Genomic DNA, 19,262 nt, shown 5'->3' on the forward strand with positions numbered 1-19,262 from the left:
AGCTAAAACGTCGGATTTCATTAAGCGTATTGAATGGATCGGTTAGATTAAAACTACTCGTAATAAATTTCAGCTTTTGGTTTTGTCGCAGTATTAGATTTTTACCTACAGCTAGTCAATATGATCTTTTATAGGAAATGCACAAAAATATCTGGATTATAATGCTGTTATCGGCCCAGCTGTAGAATGTCAGTAAGTATCAAGGCGAAACTATTTGGCCAACAGTGTGACGTACACATTGAATCATTACGCGATCTTGTGTTTTACCGTTACAAGTGTTCCTTTGTCACTTTATCAGCGAACAGATTATTTAGTACCTTCTGCCGCTCTTTACATATACAAGCTCTACATATACGCGTCCCCGACTTAAATCACAAAAGATAAATGTATGACTTCTTCTTATAGGAACCTTAAAAACCTTAGTAGGATCGTTTAACAGAAACAGGATACATATATATTGTTTTACTCTCTGGAGAATCCTGTGCAAACCATATGTATATCTGCACAACAATAATCAAAAATCTAGACTGCACCCTTGTAGTTAATGTTGTTACATAGACACCTTATTTTACCGCCCAGGATATGTACGTCCTTATCACGACCGATCTGTAGGTAAACTTTCAAAGACAAAACACTTATAGCCATATCGCTGTAGACACTTTAATAGTGTTTAGAGCTTAGCGTTCCCTTACAAATTTCACAAACTAACCGGTCAACGGCCACAACAGTCTGAGCGGCTCAGCCAGATCAATAATTGTGTTCCTAACACGCTATTGTTATTCCGCAAGTTGTTTTTAACGTCAACAAAACGTTCGTTTTAGAATCATTATGGTGGACCGTTCTTGCCATTCAAATTTAATCATTGGTGTTATATATTGCGCATCTCAGCATAGGCAACGTTGTTGCCAAGCTAGAAGCAACAGGACACAAAAATGTACCCGTTTGTAACAGCTTGTTCTGATAGACTGCTACACTTACACGAAATTTAGCTGCTTCTTTTGGCCACTCTTAATTCTTTTGCTAAGTGCAGAGTACCGGTGACATTTAAACTGGCGGCGCCGAAATTTAAATCTGCCAGTGGAAGTGTGTAGAGGCCATTCTGTGGAGAAGGCTATGCCTTACGCAACCACCGACCGCACAATTCCTCTGCGGCCCTTCTTCTCAAGTATCTTTGTGGTGTGTCACTAAAGCCCTCCTTGGCGCTGCCGCTGCCGCTTTTGTCGTCGTGACTACAAATGTGTCCTTCGCATCCGGCCCGGCCAATGGTCTGGGCGTTTAGCGTGCACATCGCGCCAGCAACGGTCAGTAGCAAGCGACTATATTTGTCTCTAATGTTGGCGTTCGCGCTGCGTTTACCAACGAAATCATCCGATGCAATTTGACGTGCCCAACAACGTTGCTTACGGTGTAAACTCGGCGTATGGCAGAGATGGCGCTGCGGTGCAACGGGGCCGCTGCCGAGAAGGCAATAAAGACAAGCCAACCGAAAGAGAATTTACCAGACAGACAGTCAGAAGCGGTGGTATCGAATTGGGCGGAAAACGACAACGACAAAAAGTGAAACGAGAAGCTGATACCAGTGGCGCCTCTAGTGGCTGAATACTGCATAGTTGAACGGGCTTGAGAGCCAGTATTGTTTTGGTGGCAGTGGCGGCGGCAGCAGCAGCAGCGGCGGCGGCGGTGCCAGCGGCAGAAAGTGTTGTCGTTGGCAGGTGCCACTCCTGTTGGTCAAATGACGGTAAAGCTGGTGCAGTTGCCGCTGACCAAAGTTTCGATCTGTGCGTCTGCCTTTTTGCGTACCTGTGTCTGAGTAAGCGACTGAGAGGAGAAATCAGCCGCTACGGTCGTTGCGTTTGACGCTGCCTCCGCCGTTGTCGGCTTTGGGAACTGTGGGCAAGTTTGTTTCGCAGTCAAGTGACCACGACTCGCGGTGAAGGCGAAGACAGGCCACAAAAGGTCTACAGTATTTGCAGCGTTATTATTGAATGGGTGCGTAGTGACGTGCTGCTACTGGGATTGAGGATTGAGGATTGTCCTGGTTGACGGTACGTCGCATGTGAGTAGCAGTACCGTGTGGTAGCGACACATTACATTATAGATGCATAGATACAAGAGTTGACAACAAAAACCGGTAGATAAGTAAGAGGAAAATATCAGTTAGGGTCGCAAACACAAGCAGCGGCGGGGCAACTCACGTACAGGACTATAATGGCAATAGTTAGAAAAGCACTGGTTCTACGGGCGCGCAGCAGTGAAACAGATATGGGCGCGGTCCTGGCCGGAGCGCCACTCGTTCGGTGGTGCGCTGCTACTCGAATTGGAGCGAGTGAATGGCCGAAGCTGTTTCTGTTCGCTGTTCACGAATGGCGCATTTTGTTCAGCTTTGACTGTTAAATAGTTCGCGCAACTTATTTTAGCAGCATTATATTTGCATACCTACAAAAAAAAAACACCCATCGCTAGCGCAACCACTCCTGACAGTATCTTTTTGTACGTTAATAAGTACTAAAGACGTGTTTAGCGCGTATTGTTCATGATAAATACATGGATAACCATATGTGAGACAGCGAGCCCTGGTGAGAAATCTAGAAAAATGCAAGGAGCTTAAGCATAACCCTAACTCCGACAGTATTTCTACGAGAAGTGTTTTATTTCGGTATACCGATGAAAAACGCATATATGAATTATTCTTCTGGATTCCATAGTGCGTCCACGATAGTTAGTCTTAACATTGCACTACCATTGGTGGTATCGGTCCAGCCATCCGTCCGAAAATGTTCCGGGTCGTTTGACGTTCGCAGTTCATATAACCGGATACGAATGTGACAAATATCGGCCAAAGGGCGACATTCAAAGGAATAAACCGATTTAGTACGATATATAGAACTGTATAGACCTGATCGATGTTTTCTCTACTGTGTTGCAGATAAATACCCCAAGCGTTAGAGCCGTGCACTCATGTATATTTCAATATGCTACAGATATAAGTTGAAACCATGCACAGATGCTTCGAATGTTAGAATGGAAAGAGTATGAAAAAAGGAAAAACAGAACGTTTCTCTTTACCGTGTTTTACATGATTAATGTTTTTCAACTCCATTTGACCAATGGGTACCTTTATAAACGTTATTTTTAAAGACTAATAGTAAAGCAACATCGCAAATAAGGAAAAAACGTAAAGTAAACACTGGTTACAGGGTTGTTCGATCTTGTTGTCTATATGTGTCAAGACTGGATAGTGGTATCTGACCCGAAGTTTCGTATTATTAAAGGTTGGATAAATGATAGTGACTTACAGATAAACTACGCGTAAGTTTCGCACGTTCTTACCTGTGGCGCCGGGCTCACCAGTGACAGCTTTCGAAAGCGCTATTTTAATTAAAAAACAATAGGTACACAGATGTTTTCGCGTCTGTTCCTCGAATCCAATGCTTCGAGTTGTTAAGCCAAAAAGTCACCCCTGACTCAAAATCCGTGCAAGTGAAGTGGACCCCGTAGGAGCGATTGACGTCGAACTGTGGGAAAGAACCTTTTTGTGATAGCGGACATAAGGATATTTTAGTTATTCCTGTGAAAGAAGGACTATAATTTTAAGAGCTGTTACTTTTAGCCGGATAGTAACATCAGAACAATACGGTTCAATTATTCTATGTGAGTTTAGTATTTTGGTTCGCCAGATGGTTCAACCACTATCGCTGGTTTATTGCACATGGTTTGCAACCTGCCTTGCTGTAGTATCTACTTCTTAAAGAAAGCAAACACATAGTGTGCATGCAGGACTCGACAAACCGTCAAGAGTTGCCCGTGAGGACGGTAAACATTGCGACGTTATACTGCTTCTGGTGCAGCAGCAACAGCGTATCTGTAGTATGCTCGATACATTATGTGGATTTTAACTGTATTGGTATGCATGCCTTTGTCATCTATGCCGAGGTCATACCGAGTTTTCCATTGAACTAGCCTGGCTGTCCTCGCATACGAGCAACTGCTACCTAGCGGATAAAACGATATATGTAGCGTCTTGCTAAGTGAGAGTATTGTTCGACGTCGTTGTCACCTCTCAGAGCTTTTGTTCATTAGAGATGGCGCACAGTTCCGTCTAATTGGCTTGTGCCCTTAACTATAACATTCTATACTTTATGTGCTATATATTCATATATTTGCTTTCCATTGTATCGTATTGCAAGCATTGTAATGCGATTATTCGATTGGCACTCGGTACCTGCTAGGCCTTATAGCATTGTCATTACTCCGCGCTGCGTCGATCCGAATGTGACGAGAGAAATGATCTGGCCTCGAATATGTAAATACGACAAGTTACTCACTCGAGTGAAACGACAAATACAGATGGAAAGATGAGCAAGACATCGTTGGGTCTCTGTTTGTTTTACCGCTGGCTCACAGGGGTAGAAGGGAGAAGATGCCGTGTCTTTGTACCATGATAACTCGGCTAGCGAGCAGCAGTCAACAGTCGTCGCAGGAATCGCACAAAGAGCCTCTCGTATTATTTTTAGCATCTAGCTCTATTGTTGTACAGTCATTTCGACGATTCTTATCTACGGAAGTCACCAGCGCTAATCACCGAAGAACGAATTGCCGTGCATGACCGCTGATAGCAGAGTGCATCACCTAAAATAATGATTTTACGTGCATATACAACTATCTATATATTCCATTCCAACTCAAAGTACGTATTTGTGATCGTTCAACAGCATAGTGCTTAGATGCTAGCATTAGAGATGCTGATGTGGGTAAGGTTTATCTAAAATTGTGGGCAATTTATTCTGTTTTCTTTCGAATAAACTATAAGGGAAAGATCAACAAATTGTCACATGTATAAAAAGAGCTTGGGAACCGTTAGCTATATCTTTCCTTAGCATCCTACGTAACTACGGTAGGTACCTTGCAGATATAAAAGACCGATGTAAATGACTGGATATTTCAACCCTATTATTATTATTGTGAAATACGCTTGCACGCTTCTAAGGCTATTCTTGTGAAATCTGTCAGATACTACGTTATAACGTGTGGCCGTTTCAAGGGTCCTTTATATAAGCGCACGCCGGCCTTATAGCTCGTAAAATTAAGTCGTACCATTTTCGTACAGCGTACTAATCTTAATGCACTTCGGTTATAAAAATACATTATACGTCAATGGCAATTGACTTTAGTGAGGCCTCGATATTTTTTTAGACCGCTCTAATTTGCCATTTCACTGTCTAGAAGCGGAGTACCACTTCACGTTTGCTAGCGGAAACAGCCATAATAATGATACCCCAAACCAAACTGCTTTATTAATACTTTTTGTAGAAAAAATCATCACTTGTCCAAAGTGTAATCGGTATAAATCGATGACAATAGTAATTACAAAAATACACACGTCGGGTGATACTAAGCTAAGAACAGAAGTTCTGCGATTGTATCACAAGTGGAGCCCGTGCAGCACAACTACGAACTAAAAAGTTAGCACTTGTTTGACTCGCCCGCTATTTTCTGCATGGGATCAGTTTTGGTTCAGTTCATACTACATAATCACAGTCGTGCTCAGTACGCTTATCACTATATCGATACGGCCTGTGCTCTTACGTGCTCACCGACTGAATCAAATGTCGAGGCCTGACACATTGATAGTGGAAGCTATATGGTCGGAAGACTTTTATAGAGCCTAAAAAGATAGTGGTCATAATGCGGCGTTGGCACGGCAGATAGCTCGTAAAAAGATCTCAGTGCATGGGCGGTCGTAGCGTTACTTCTCCATTTGCTAGCTGCATGCCTCGCTGCCAAGCGGTCATCAGAAACGGAGAGAAAGCGTTCGTTACAGGTACAAAAAACGTGTATAGCATGCCACCGGGCTGACACGTAATAAGTTGACAATAGGGGCAATAATAAGGACGGCGCCCATTTAATTAGTCAAGTTTAATTATAACGATCAGTGAATGGAGAAGGACGCCAGAAGTACTGGTTCAGGTAGGCAATTGGCAAAAAGGGCGTTGCGATCAACGTTCGATTATAAAATTAAGAATTATAGGTTGTTAACAGAGTCATCTCCTTCGAATAGAAGTTTTACGTTTGCAAATTTATATATATAGTACAAGCGTTTTTTAGAGGAAGAGACCTAGCGGGAAGTCTGATGGAAGCTGATAATAACGAAATTGTTTTGGTAAATTGGCTTGTTTTCCATACTAGTGTATGTTTGGGTGCATTGATACGTAACCATGTGCATCGACTTAACATTGTACAATGAAAAGTACTGACAGGGTTATTGCTTATAAAATCAGTTTATCTCAAGGAGCCGAATACTTGAGATTAGCGTTAATCCTGCGGTCATTCAAGTGTAAACCGCTAATTTGTTTCCGCTAGTAAGTCTCAGATGTAACTTCCGATTGCTAGCTCGAGTTTTTGTCACACACAAATTCTATATGCTTTTACAGTTTGAACGATCGTTCCTTATTTAAGAAATTCCCCGCCTTTGCCCTTCTTCTGGCGCGACACTGGGCTCCATTAATCAAGGGAGTGCGGTGCACTCCAGCAACAGGCAGATTGGAAGAATGCGTTATACTCTCAAGCAATAACCAATAGAAAGTACACTAAAAATAGATCCAACGTCTAATAGCGGAACGATCTGGGAAGCGATGCATCTCAAAGCCGATCTAATCACGTTGGTTCATACGGTGCGATACAAACAAAAAACTGAAGGTCTTTTTTATTATTGCATTAAGGGACCAAATGCATTTTAATAAGTCGCCTATGAATATAGGGAAGTCTGGCAACGAGAAGAGGATCACAGTTGTTATCATTATATAATCCAGTGACCACATTACTAGACATCAAATGAGGTGGGTTTATTTTTTGATACGATATTTCTGTCGGGCCCCAGTTAGCATCGAGCTAAATCCGAATCTGAACCCCGTAAAACGCGCGCATTCTACACAAATGGCTGGGAGAAGTGCCATAATCACGAACGATACAGGCGGTAACAATTGTAATTGTTAGTGCCCCGTCAATTACGAACTCTACAATGTGCATAAATAATGTATGACCGCAATGATGCGGGTATATTCCTAGTTTTTGACTACTACAGTTTTTTTACAGAATTATTACAGTAAAATAGTGTACGTTATTTGGCTTAAGATATGAATGTTTAACTTTGGTATACAGTTTCTATTAATAATGTTTCGTGTAGCAGTTTGCGTTTCACATATACAAAACAGAATGTATTGATTAGATAAATACAAAGCGGCAATGGTACGAGCAGTTTTAGTGAATTCGTCAACGGCAATCCTTTTATAGACTTGAACTGTTTCGTATTACTTATTTGCAATGTTACAGAGACCAAAAGTCGGCCAGCAGCTATGGCTCCCACAAAAGCACAAGACACTTCCCACTTGAATCAATTTTCTGCTGAGGAACTAGAAGATATCTTGGTGCAGCTATGCGATTCGGAGGGTGTTAAAGTATCAGCCGATGACGATAAGGCGCTTAAGAATGTTGGAAAGAACGCGCTTGACAATATTGGCCTTGGAGGATTAGGTAAGAGAATCTGAACATTCGAATGTTGTGTTCTACATTTTGTGGTATGTATTTAAGTATTAAATAATTGATACCATTAGCTCTTCTAGTTCATGTCCTTGTGGAATTAGACGAAAGGAAACATTTAGATTGAACGTTTGTACTACGAGCTGCTACGAACTGAAAAACCTTGTTCGCTGCACGGCTGGTCCCAACGCTCACGCCGATTCCCGTCCCATTCCCAGACATCGTTCGCTAGTTAGCACCAGAGTAGGCCATCGTCCCCTCCATAGTCTTTGAACAGACCAACGCGTGTTTGCGACCAATAAAGCGCTGTACATTTAAGTAAAACATTTAGAAAATCGAAGGTAAAACAGGAACTAGTTAATTAGTGTGAATCTTCTGAAGCATACGAACATCATATGGGTGTGAAATTCCACTGTACGATATTCGTATATCATATATTTTTAATCGTATTTTTACACTCGTTTGATAAATAAATATATATATATATATATATATATACACGATTAGAGGGTTTACAAGACAAAAAAATCGAAGATGAAGTTTCCGCAAAAACTGTACAAAAACGCTTATGTAAAGTATTTAGCGCCACAGGGCAGTACATTTTTCTTACATTTGTTCCTGTTGTAGGAAAAAAGGTTTTCGGAGGAGGTGGAAAAAAACAAGAAGCGCCCCCCGAATCACCTGACGGTCTCGCGCCTCCGCCGCCGCCAGCTCCTAGGCCAGCTTCAGACGTAATTCGTGAGCTAAACATAGGAGATAAACAGGGACTTATCGGCGTGCTTCAGTCTGTTATTTGTGAGTGTCGTCAATATAACAGGTTAAACCTATGTAACGTTGTCATTGGGTATGAGGCATTTATAACTGATTTTTGGCATAGGGGAAGGGCCTATGTAACAAGCAAGATAAATAGATCGGTATATGTAGGCGTAGTAGCGATCGCTTGGTATTGATCCAATTTTTCGTATTTGTTTATATCTGTGACATTTTCTAAATAGATCTTTTGGTCTACTGGGTAGGTAGCTTTGAGAAACATTAGAACAATCGATAAATAATTTTTAATTTCTAATAACATACGTGTGTGCGGTGCTATTGAGAACAAATAAAGCGCACGTTACCTCTAGTCAACTTTTAGAACTCGTCAGTGAATGAACTCATGACGCTTTTGTCTTTATGCCATGCTGATTGTCGTCATAGCATTAATGCTAGAGAAAGCGCTCACGTTGCGTATAAACAACAGACGCTACATCTTTCTGTCAGCTGAGGCGTGACAAGGTTTTGAGTTTTTTTTTTGTATCTATTCGAATCTATTCGATGCAATGAAAACACTGTATTCTGTTTCAGCGTCACTCTACGAACCAGTCTCATTTCATTACGCTGAACGGGTCGTGGTAGCATTGTGCTCCACAGCACTTCAAGTAACTTAAGCTTGCCTTGTATTTTTCCTACCCTGTCGCAACGCAAAGGTCGTGCAGCTAATAACCATCAGCTAACTAAGCTTCGTTAGCGCCAGTTGATATTCCTATATCCTATATCCAGTATTCCTATTCATTAAACAAATGGCGGAAAGAATGAAAATAGAGACGAACAAACATCAACTAGTATTAATGTAGCTCAACATGCAGACGAATGTTTAGCGGGCGACAATACGTCTCAGTCATCGTTGAAATAGAATAAGAACTGAGTCAGTACTAATAACAGCGATATATTGCTGATTTTTTTTATTATCGCGTTCTTCGTACTGACTACGTGTTGTTAATAATAGCAGAAGCATTCTTAGCGGTGTCGACGATTTAGGGTCTCTAGTTGCATCGATACAACGAAAACAATTACTCCTACAACACGAAAAAAAATATCAACTAAAAAAGAATCTACTCTATTCTAAAAAAGCTATTCGTTACCGAAATTAACAGATTGCCATAAACCATTTCCTTTATCGGTTCAGACGAATAAGCTATAGTAGAAGTAGCAATATTGATGAGAAGCATGTGGACGACTAAATGCGCCTCTTCCGCTAGCATTACTGATAAGTTCAGGTCATAACTGCACCTGCTCAATTCTTACAACCTAAAAAGGTTCCTATTTGTATAGGAGAACGATAAATGCACTTAAGCTCTGAGGAATTACACTGTCTTTCTTACAGCGTCGGCTCTTTCCGGGGATCTGGACGGAAAAAGCGGAACTGGCGGAAATCGTGAGTTGTCCAAAGACACAACAATTATAATAACAATTCGTATAGCAATTGACTAATTGAATTCTAAATGTTAAATGCAAATAATTACATTTTAACGACTTAAGCAGAGTCAGTGATCCATCCAAATGTTTAAAATCGGTTGTTTTTTTTTTAATTTACCGCCTCAGTATTATTAAATACTTAACACTGATAATAACATTGACATTATTATTGTAGAATTGAAGCGTTCTCGTAGCCTAGAATACAGGGAGCGGTAAAGAGTAACCTAACAGCAGTGACGATGTAGTCCTACTAGTATGCTCATTTTCGCTCTATTAACTGTTCTCAAAAATAATTACACGCTGCCAGTTCTACGACGGAACGGCCAGTTGAGCCTAAAAGCTTTGGCCAATTCGGGTAAGATGATGGAAGATGGCAAATATTTTCGTAGCATTGTCAAAGCATGATGGCACGCTGAAAAGCCTGTCCTTCCAAAGCAATTTTATTAAGTTTTCCCTGCATCCAGTTGTGCCAAAGATTTTCTGATGTTTTAAAGGAACTGTCAGCCAAGTAGTTTAGGCCTTTTTATGGCCTATTGCCGTCAGTTCAGTAAAGCAGCTCGGATTTTACGTATGTTCCAGTATTATTGTTCTAAAATAGGTTACACAAGTTCTTCCGTTCAGCTGGGGGAGTGCAATCAGCCAAATAAGCATGTTAATTCACAGCATTTGACCTGACCTGACCTGACCACAATTAAGCCGTGGACACCATCGCTGCACATAGACTTGTTATCCTGATTATATCCTTTAGTTGACGTTATTTTCCATTAAATGTAGCTAACAAAGATTATTTACCGAAAATTAATTGTTCTTCTTTTGTGTGACACCGTTTTGTGACGGCAGCCTTATTCGCATGCTTTGGTAATCTGCTGAAAGGCGGTGGTGATAAATCTCGTACCGCGCATACGACCAGCGCATCAGCCGGAGGTACCGAGGCTGAAGCGTCCAGCGCTCAAGGTAGATATTTTTACCTTTACGAGTAAAACTATATGCACACATCAACAGATACTCTGGCCAAAATCTCGCCCATTTCGTTACCATAACATTATCTTCATCACTGTTTGATTAAGTGATTCAGCATGTAATGAGAACAAACATGAAAAAGTTAAATCATCTATGCGGATTCATCTGTCAGAGGGCGAGTGCTCTGCTATGGTCGACCTTCGAATTCCCTTGAAGACGTTCATTTGTAAATCTTTGAAGACCAAACAAAACATTAAGATATATTTCCATCATTTGAGCGGCCTAAAATAAGCCAAACACGATTGCTCCTCATAACGTTTATATATACCTACGATATATATGTATATATATATATATATATATATCTACGATTTGACGTAAACAATCGACCGTTTCTATTATTTTGAGCTGTCTCTTCTTCGGTTCAAATCAACTATCACTTTAATATTTATAAATATTGAACCAATTTGTGTATTAAGCTAACAAGATGAAATTTTGTACTTGCGACGCGTTCTCAAGTTCGCATAGTTGTTTAATAGAAACGGTATCTGTGTTTAATTTCAGGGAACTTTTCAATTGACGATATTAAGACGCCGGAAGCACTATTCAAGTACATCACTTCGAACCCTGCGATTAAGACTGTACTCATCTCAGGAATACAGACCTTCTTGGCTAATACTCTCCAGGGCCAGACTGCAGCTAAAGCATAGAATCTTAGATCCACTACATAAGTAGCCATCGTATGCTCGTTTTGTATGACGATACACATACATCTAAGAGCTGAAACAAAGCGTTTGAGGCATTAGATAGAGATACAATACAATCATTAATACTAGATAGAGAGATAGAAAGGTTAAAAAAGACAAAGTCAAACTTTGAGGCACTTCAGAGCATCTAGCAAAGAAAGCAATGTTGTCGAAAAGGGTGCTACAGCTTAACTCCAATCGTTTAATAAAAAATATACCGATATATATATATAGCATTAAATAAATGGCTTCGCCACGCCACAATATAATAACACGGTAGGAAGCATTTCGACGATGGGCTTCTTGTTAACACGCTGTCTCAACACCGTCCATTTTGATCAATCACATAGTCACAAGATTGCCTCCACAACACTGTGCACGATATATCGAGGGATCAAACACACACAAACGTTTATACAATGTGCTATAATACAATATTATGTATACTATCTTCCTATCCTACTTCGCATCTGTATTAAAACTGCTCCACAAGTAAGTTCAGCTTCAGGCCAGTCCGACCTCACTGATACGATGTCGAGCAGAATACAAAGCAGAATCAACCACTGACCTATTAATTAGTGTGATGGTGGTATTAAAACGAGACCTCACTGCGTGTTCTGCAGGAATAACTTTCTTCTATAGGGAGTGACGGAGGTAGTCGCTCGAATTGCAGCGACGGAACTAAATAGGAAAAAAGTGCAAGAGCCAAATTCTCTCTATTTATTATTACTTCACGCTAAAAACGTATTGTCGATTTTTGATGTAGACAAGCCGGAGTGTAGCTCTGTCTGACTCCCATTAAATGTGATATACACACGATTCGATCCAATGTTACTTCGGCAAAAGAAAACCCTTAGTAAACTGTTTCACACACTTCAGTTTTGAGCAAAAAGTGAGTAACGGAGCCTTATTCATAATAATTGTTTATATTAAGCATGTATGTACATGTTGATGCATCAGATAGGTGCCGTAAAATCTGCTAGACTCGTCTATCGTATGAGGAAGCGCTGACGAAGATGAATGCGCATATGAAGACTGAGAGAAAAAGAGGAATTTTTCATTTTTTCTCAGAAGCAAACAAATTAATGTTTACTAGTTTTGTATATCTTAAAAAGTAACAAAGACTTTAAAATTTGTTGTGGAGGAGCTGTGAGTAGATCTAGGAGCCGAAAACCTACGAATATATATATATATATATATATATATATATATATATACACTCAGTACATTAGTAATTATGTTATGTGAACAATATACGCAGATACACGCTCGTTGGTAATGCTGGACATGATACAAAATTGATTGCAAGTGACTCTACAGCGTAATAACACCACCGGTAATGGGTGTGGACGTTTTCTGGCAAAGGATATAAAATTTAGCGAAATTTTACTGCCCAAATAGAACTCATCAGTAACGTAACTAAGAGAAAAGTGTGTAAATAATGTGATGTTTTTCCGTAAAAGAGAAAAAAATATCTGCATATTCACAAAATGTGTACTCAGTGAAACTAAAAGGGAAAGAGCCGTGGTTTAACTTGTGAGGCTTGTTTCATTCTTATATCGGTCAAATAGTAAACATCAGTTCGTACGGGAATGCTCTGCTGACTTCAGCTATTGAAATTCATCGTATTGCAAGCCGTTCTCGGCTGAATTGAGACGAAGTGAATAGTTTCGAAAAGTTTTACTTAGCTCACGTCGATTATTGTCGATCGATGTGTCCGTTAGGCTATCAAGCAATGAAGTTCTTACAATTAATACCCGTCACAGATAGTTATATTTATACATTTCCTTGCTAGCAAGTGGCCACTGGCTTTCATATCCGTCAATGCATTAGTCACGAACAATCAATCTACTCTTGCATGTTTATGTAATTAATCTTTGTTTTTTTTTTCGTGTACTGTTTTGTTCGTTCAGAATTAGGGGCGTGCATTACATTCTTAGAATAGATATTGCCATATATACGTGCATATGTTATATGTATATACCATATGGACAACTGCACTCTGCAATATCCACTTCGCCGATTTTCCTATCGGGAAAAGGACGTATAATCATTTTCTGTTGTGCTTATTTCAATACTGCCAACTTCCGATTTACGATTGTATTATTATTGCTATCTGACTGATTGATTAAACAGGTGAACAGTATAAGAAATAAAATTTAAGTCATACTTAATTAAACTTCATAGCCTATCTCTAACTTCTTAGTAGTTGCATTACATGCATATATATAATGGATATATCGAGTGTGATAATGCTATAATCCTGCTATAATGCAGCAAATAAGGTAAACTGGAGCAGATGGGCCCCCTAAGGGGCTTAAACTTCTTAGATTCTAATTTTAGCCTTTTCTTTAATAGCTGCTAGCCGTTTCTAAGAAAATCGTTCGTGATAATGGCAAGGACAAGGTAAGCATTCTTCGCGATGAGTCCGATTCGGCAAGATGCGGCGCACCTAGACCGAGCCATATAAAGCCTGGAGTCGAAAGGTGACTATATAAGCTTTATGATCGCCAAGACACTTTAGAAAATAGGAGAACAAAGTAGCGAGACCATCTATCGTAATAAGAAAACTGCACTTTTGCTACGAGAGACTGGATAATTACTTAAGCTCTCCTTAAAGATTGGAGAACTAAAGAATATTCGGAATATTTGACATTCTGATTGCTGAGCTACATGTTAAAATAGTACTCTTAGTAATCCGATTGTGTAATTTGGTGAAATTTTGGTTTGTCTATTCTTAATTGAGCTTTAGGTGTGATTGCCAAAATACGGATTTGAACGAATGACGTTTCGGTCGAATCGTTCGAATACCTGGAAAACGCAAACTGGAGGAAGTGACCCTTATAATTATGTAGGTAGCTTGACGAATTGCTTTGAGCACGTTACAGTAAGGTTGACGGTAAAACAATTTTGCAGATGGAGATTTCCTCGGACGGCTGCTCACACGGCGAATATGCAACACAAGCAAAAATGATGCATACAAAGCAGTCCAATAGTTATAATACTGATACAAAAAACGTTTACCATATGTGACATTTAGGTGCGTGCTTCCACTTTCTACCCGCCGAGTTTTCATCGATTAAAAACGTTTTCATATTATACATAATAGATTTCTGATCATTGTATATATGCGTATACTGAGCTGCCATTGAATCAGTTTTTTGGTCGCAACATTTGCTCCCCAGCAGAATCGCAAAAACTTGCAAAAAAGCGAAAGAAAGGTCTAATCACATGGCCGCTGCAATGCCGTCTTAGCCTAAATTGGCTCGATCGACTTTATGGTACAGATCACTAACGACTCATTTAAGATGCGGTTGTGTTATAATGTTGAAGGAAAGCTCATTCTGCTTGCGAAGACGGTGGCCAATAGGACACCTAACCACCAGTCGTACTAAAAATGGTCAGATTTTCCTCTCTATTGTATGAAGGCTAACGACGTTGTCACGTGATCAACTCAACTTAATACAAGCAATATCAAATCTTATAGTGTGATTATTATCATAAACTACACAATAATTATCATGAGCGAAAACCATGCCCGTGCTATAGCTACTTCGCTGGCTAATAGCAAAGAGATCACCTTCGGGATTCAGAATCGCCCTACGCTAACAGCCGTAACACCAGCAGCAGTGATATCTAATGAAATTAAATCGAATGTTGCCTCTACATCAGCTGATACCCTGCAGGCACCAAACTTGATTCTAACCGGAAGGAATGACACAGCTGCGAGTGTGACATCCGCTTCACAAGGACCAAATACTTCTCAGCGGGAGCCTGTAAGCCCTGCAACACCCGCAGTATCGACACATGAGACCCTTCCATCAGATCCAGTTACTATGATACCTTTATTACAATCCCGTAGCAGTCAGGCCGACACGTTCCAGAAGCTACTGAAAAAATACCTCATAGGACAGGTAATGTCGTACGGCGAATTGCTTATTGCTGCTGATGTTTATCGAAAGGATTATGTTAGCAACAGTTATCTTAAAATGATTATGGATTGTGTTGCGTGCATTAACATATTCTAATACATTTTACGTGTATGCACTTTCGGGCACTTTCGAGCACGGAGTAATTCTTTTAGATTCTATCCCTCAGACGCAAGCTAGATTGTAGCTGCAAGTATGTACAGGTACGTTAACGACTGTTTTGCGATGGTTCAAAAGCACAGTAACATTTTCCTTGATTTTAAGGAATTTTTTACAAGCCAAAATTAGAGTTGTGCGACTTGTACAACAGTGTTAAGCATTACTTTAGACGGCTGGCTCATGCCAGCATGAAGTGTTTATGCCAAATTTCGAACTTAGATCACCACGGACTACTTGGTCGAAGTTTAAAAGGCAAACACGTTATCACTGCACTATCATGGAGTCAGTCTTGACAGTCTTTCAAACTGAGCATCCTGAAATGCTTTACGAGCGCTTCTGACGTTTAACGGTTAAACTTTTGACTGTCTTGTTATCACTGAGTGACTGATAATATCCGTGTTCTATTCTAATGGTAATTTCATAGAAAAAAGTCGAAGAAAACGTTAACTAAATTTAGAGTTAGTAGGATGACGTCCCTTGTAGTGCATCCTGTCCCTTGTACTCTTGTTCTAGGTGCTTGTGCTACAGTCTCGGGTCCTTCTCTACACAACACGGCCTCAGGGTGAACGAAGTGTCTATTGTGTTGAATTGAGCACCGGTATGCCACACGGGACCTATTTCTCCACAGTAGTAACTCCCAGCCACGAATTCCGGAATCCTATTGTAAAGGTGCGTTCACACTGTGACTTCGAAACGCGTCTCGTTCTCGTTATTCGTATTATTAATTCTATTATTAATCTATTATTAATAATAATCGAGGTTGCCTCTTCGTGAACAACCCTTCTTACAGGGGCCGTTATATGTAGAATTTGTTTTTACACATAGCACCTGATAAAGAATTGTTTTTTATTCCAGATGGTGGATTTATCTCAAGGACCACACATCCGCGTTGGCATGCTTTTGTCAGATTGTTCGTTTCATATCAGTGTGTTTGATCCTGTGGCTTTCCGGTGGCCGCGAAAAGGTTTCGTGTACACCAAACTCATCTATTTACCTCATCCAACGGATGAAGACTCAACATGGAATATATTTAGCAGACAAATCGTTTACAGTCCTACTTGTGATATACTTTTTTGGACTCGATTAGACCCAGTATCGTCTGCTGCAGATAACTGTCGTCCTCCTAACTGGAAACTCGTCATGTACGATCTTGTAAACCGATTTGAAAAACCATTGATGTCACTTCCGGGTCCGGCTATTCTAACGCCATTGACGCACGAGCTTGCCATACTACTTCGAAGCTACGGCGCCATATTCATCGATTATGCTTCTCTGTCGGCGGATCATCGACGAGTGAGACTGGACTTGTCGAGTGGGGATGGACCCGGATGCTCGTGGCAAGAAGCCCGGCGTAACGCGTCTCAACAGATGGGCTGCTATTACTGGCATCCCGCCGCCCACGTCATCGAATTTATCCCTGTACGAAACCTTCGTCCACGAGCGACCCATGAACAACTGGAAGGATTTTGTCCTTGCAAAGAATCACGGCCCGGTTTTTCACTCAAGAAAAATCTTCTTGTTAAAGAAGCCACGTCCGGTAAGAAGTCGGCGTTGACTTTAGCGGCTTCCGCTCCAATACTCAGCGTCGTCATTCTCTATGGTAGAACACTTTTCCGCCTGAGTGGTCAGGTGTGCGCTCCGCTGTTGCAGATCAACATACCGGCGCCTGTACGTGAGTCATTCTATCATGTGCTGTACCGTGACCGAGTCGTCGTGCTTCACAGCTCTTCATCGATTATCATCTATCTGATTCGAGAGAACACCTTCCGCACTGTCGAGGGTCAGTTCATCATTGCCGGCCAAGGGGTGGTGTGCTCTCCCAGTGATGGTTCTGTTACTAAGATTAGAATTGCGCATGGTGTCGTTGAGGAGGGACCTCAGGCACCGGAAGAACTGCCTGAATTGCCTGAGCAGGGAACAGTGACAGAGCCCTCAAAATCGCCAGCTTCTCCACAGCAAACCCAGTCCACGAATCACTGAGGTACTATGAAACCTCTTGTACGAAACGGGATAGTCTCATGTTTTTTCTTATATCGATGTCCGTTTATATCGAAATTATCAGTGCGGGATCGGCTAAATACTGCCGGGGCACAAAAAACACAGCTACACTATTTATGGTAGATTTACTAAACTGTTCACAAAATGATATTGCAAATTACGTTAGATTTTCCGGTCTCCCACTCCACCCCACTAAAAATACTCAATCTGGTTGATTGAAATACAATTACCTTTTATTCACAGTGAAATTCAAAGTAGTTTAAATGATATGAAGAATCGTTAATCATGAACTTCACCGCACAACTTCATGCAGGCTTTAAAAATTGTCATGTTAAAGACTACGCGTATCTCATATATTAAAAATTATTCATTTCAAGCGTAGTTTAGCTGAAAGGTCACTGGAGTTGCAGCAGGAATTTATCCTAACAACAGAAAACGCCAAATGAGACCAGCTCAACAAAAAAAAAGCTGGCTCAAGGTTTCGACATGCACATTAATATCAACCGAATCATATTAACCCAGAGAATTCATATTCTCAGTGATGTCGACAGCATTGTTAATGTTGTTATCGTTTTCTTTGTATTTTAATAATAGTATTAAGAAATAACATACACACATTTTTCACATATACATGTACATGACAGTTCATCGTGTTACAAAAATAAGAACGCCAACTTCCCGCAACAACGAAATGCGTTGTAATAAACGTATTCTAGGACGCATAGATCAAAAGTAAATTTAAATGTAAATTTGGACAGAAAAAGAAGCTTGCTGTTGTGAGTGCATTATGTCTAGAATGTTGTATAGCTGAACACATTTGTTCAATGTGTCATCATGGACATAAATAGAAAACATATTATATAGATAAATTTCGTCGTTGTATAATTTGACACGTATGTACATAGCAAAAATAAGTTGTGAATCTGTAATATATAACGACAAGCCCAGACACACTAAGGGAAGTAACCATCTACCAGTTCATTCAATTATTATTCGCGCATCAAAACAAGGATGCACTACTGAGACAATACGTTCATTACGAAATATTGTATATTTAACTTAATCTTTAATTTTTTTCTAAACATTCGTATTAGAGAGGTATATTGTGAAAGTGTTTCTCACCTGTAAAATAAATTTTATATTACAAAAAATATGTTCATCATACAACCATATAGGCTGTATGTGTACATCGTTTTGTTTTTATTTTTTGTTGTAGAACGTACTACAGCATCAAAGAGAGGATCGTTTATGTCGGGACCTCAAGCTATTTTTGCATAAATAAACAAAATCGGAAGTATGCTTTACTAGTCCCATGGATGGCCGACGTAAGGCTCTAATCTACTTTTATGTATTTTTTCATTCACACACACACACACAATCTGTATATACTTTTCCGTGTAAAATATTTGAAGCATATATTCTGTTAAATCGGTGTTCGAATTATTCTATTTAATGTGGTACTAATTCACAGAAGTAAGGTCACACGCCTAAAGTATTTTGTGTCGGCTCAAGGTACGAAGGGCTTTTCATGCATGCCATATGTATCATTTTAAAGTAATTTTTACATATATGCGCATATTAAGTTACGAATTATACTGAGAAAGAGTACTGATGAAAGGGGAAAAATTACCAAAAAAAAAAACAAAAACATAAACAACGCTTAAATAAAACGTTCAGCTATTTGAAAGTGAAATCGTTGTCA

At 40.1% G+C, this 19,262-nt stretch overlaps 2 protein-coding genes across 11 annotated transcripts; both read left to right on the forward strand.

Annotated features, from left to right (window-relative positions):
- The first annotated feature begins 1,486 nt into the window (after nt 1–1,486).
- Nucleotides 1,487–13,658, forward strand: LOC111254590 (uncharacterized). Of its 7 annotated transcripts, none has more exons than XM_022815576.2 (7): nt 1,487–1,989; nt 7,330–7,530; nt 8,164–8,331; nt 9,677–9,727; nt 10,076–10,123; nt 10,609–10,722; nt 11,293–13,658. In XM_022815576.2, exons 1-7 carry the CDS (start codon nt 1,986–1,988, stop codon nt 11,436–11,438), a joined length of 732 nt encoding a protein of 243 aa, XP_022671311.1. In that variant the 5' UTR covers nt 1,487–1,985; the 3' UTR covers nt 11,439–13,658. The 7 variants fall into 7 exon arrangements, with proteins under 7 accessions (XP_022671311.1, XP_022671314.1, XP_022671313.1 ...); XM_022815579.2 differs by having other exon boundaries at nt 1,493–2,045; XM_022815578.2 differs by having other exon boundaries at nt 1,495–2,056.
- Nucleotides 13,659–13,708: 50 nt separating this feature from the next.
- On the forward strand, nt 13,709–18,747 carry LOC111254588 (uncharacterized). 4 transcript variants are annotated; one of them, XM_086974567.1, is made up of 5 exons: nt 13,780–13,960; nt 14,221–14,325; nt 15,147–15,388; nt 16,076–16,231; nt 16,418–18,747. In XM_086974567.1, the coding sequence occupies exons 3-5, from the start codon at nt 15,311–15,313 to the stop codon at nt 17,540–17,542; spliced, it is 1,359 nt and encodes a 452-aa protein (XP_086830693.1). In that variant the 5' UTR covers nt 13,780–13,960; nt 14,221–14,325; nt 15,147–15,310; the 3' UTR covers nt 17,543–18,747. The 4 variants fall into 4 exon arrangements, with proteins under 4 accessions (XP_086830692.1, XP_022671303.1, XP_086830693.1 ...); XM_022815570.2 differs by having other exon boundaries at nt 14,227–14,325; XM_086974566.1 differs by having other exon boundaries at nt 13,709–13,960; nt 14,221–15,388.
- Nucleotides 18,748–19,262: the final 515 nt, after the last annotated feature.

The sequence above is a fragment of the Varroa destructor genome, unplaced genomic scaffold, assembly GCF_002443255.2.
Source record: "Varroa destructor unplaced genomic scaffold, Vdes_3.0 BEIS01000007.1, whole genome shotgun sequence".
NCBI classification, from domain to species: Eukaryota; Metazoa; Arthropoda; class Arachnida; order Mesostigmata; family Varroidae; genus Varroa; species Varroa destructor.

Coding starts and splice junctions, on each gene's coding strand:
- LOC111254590 (XM_022815575.2), top strand. CDS start 2,534: ATGATAAATACATGGATAACCATATGTGAGACAGCGAGCCCTG. Junction 7,531..8,163: donor TATTGGCCTTGGAGGATTAG/GTAAGAGAATCT, acceptor TTCCTGTTGTAG/GAAAAAAGGTTTTCGGAGGA. Junction 10,723..11,292: donor TGAAGCGTCCAGCGCTCAAG/GTAGATATTTTT, acceptor GTTTAATTTCAG/GGAACTTTTCAATTGACGAT.
- LOC111254588 (XM_086974566.1), top strand. CDS start 14,996: ATGAGCGAAAACCATGCCCGTGCTATAGCTACTTCGCTGGCTAATAGC. Junction 15,389..16,075: donor AAAAATACCTCATAGGACAG/GTAATGTCGTAC, acceptor CTCTTGTTCTAG/GTGCTTGTGCTACAGTCTCG. Junction 16,232..16,417: donor TCCGGAATCCTATTGTAAAG/GTGCGTTCACAC, acceptor TTTTTATTCCAG/ATGGTGGATTTATCTCAAGG.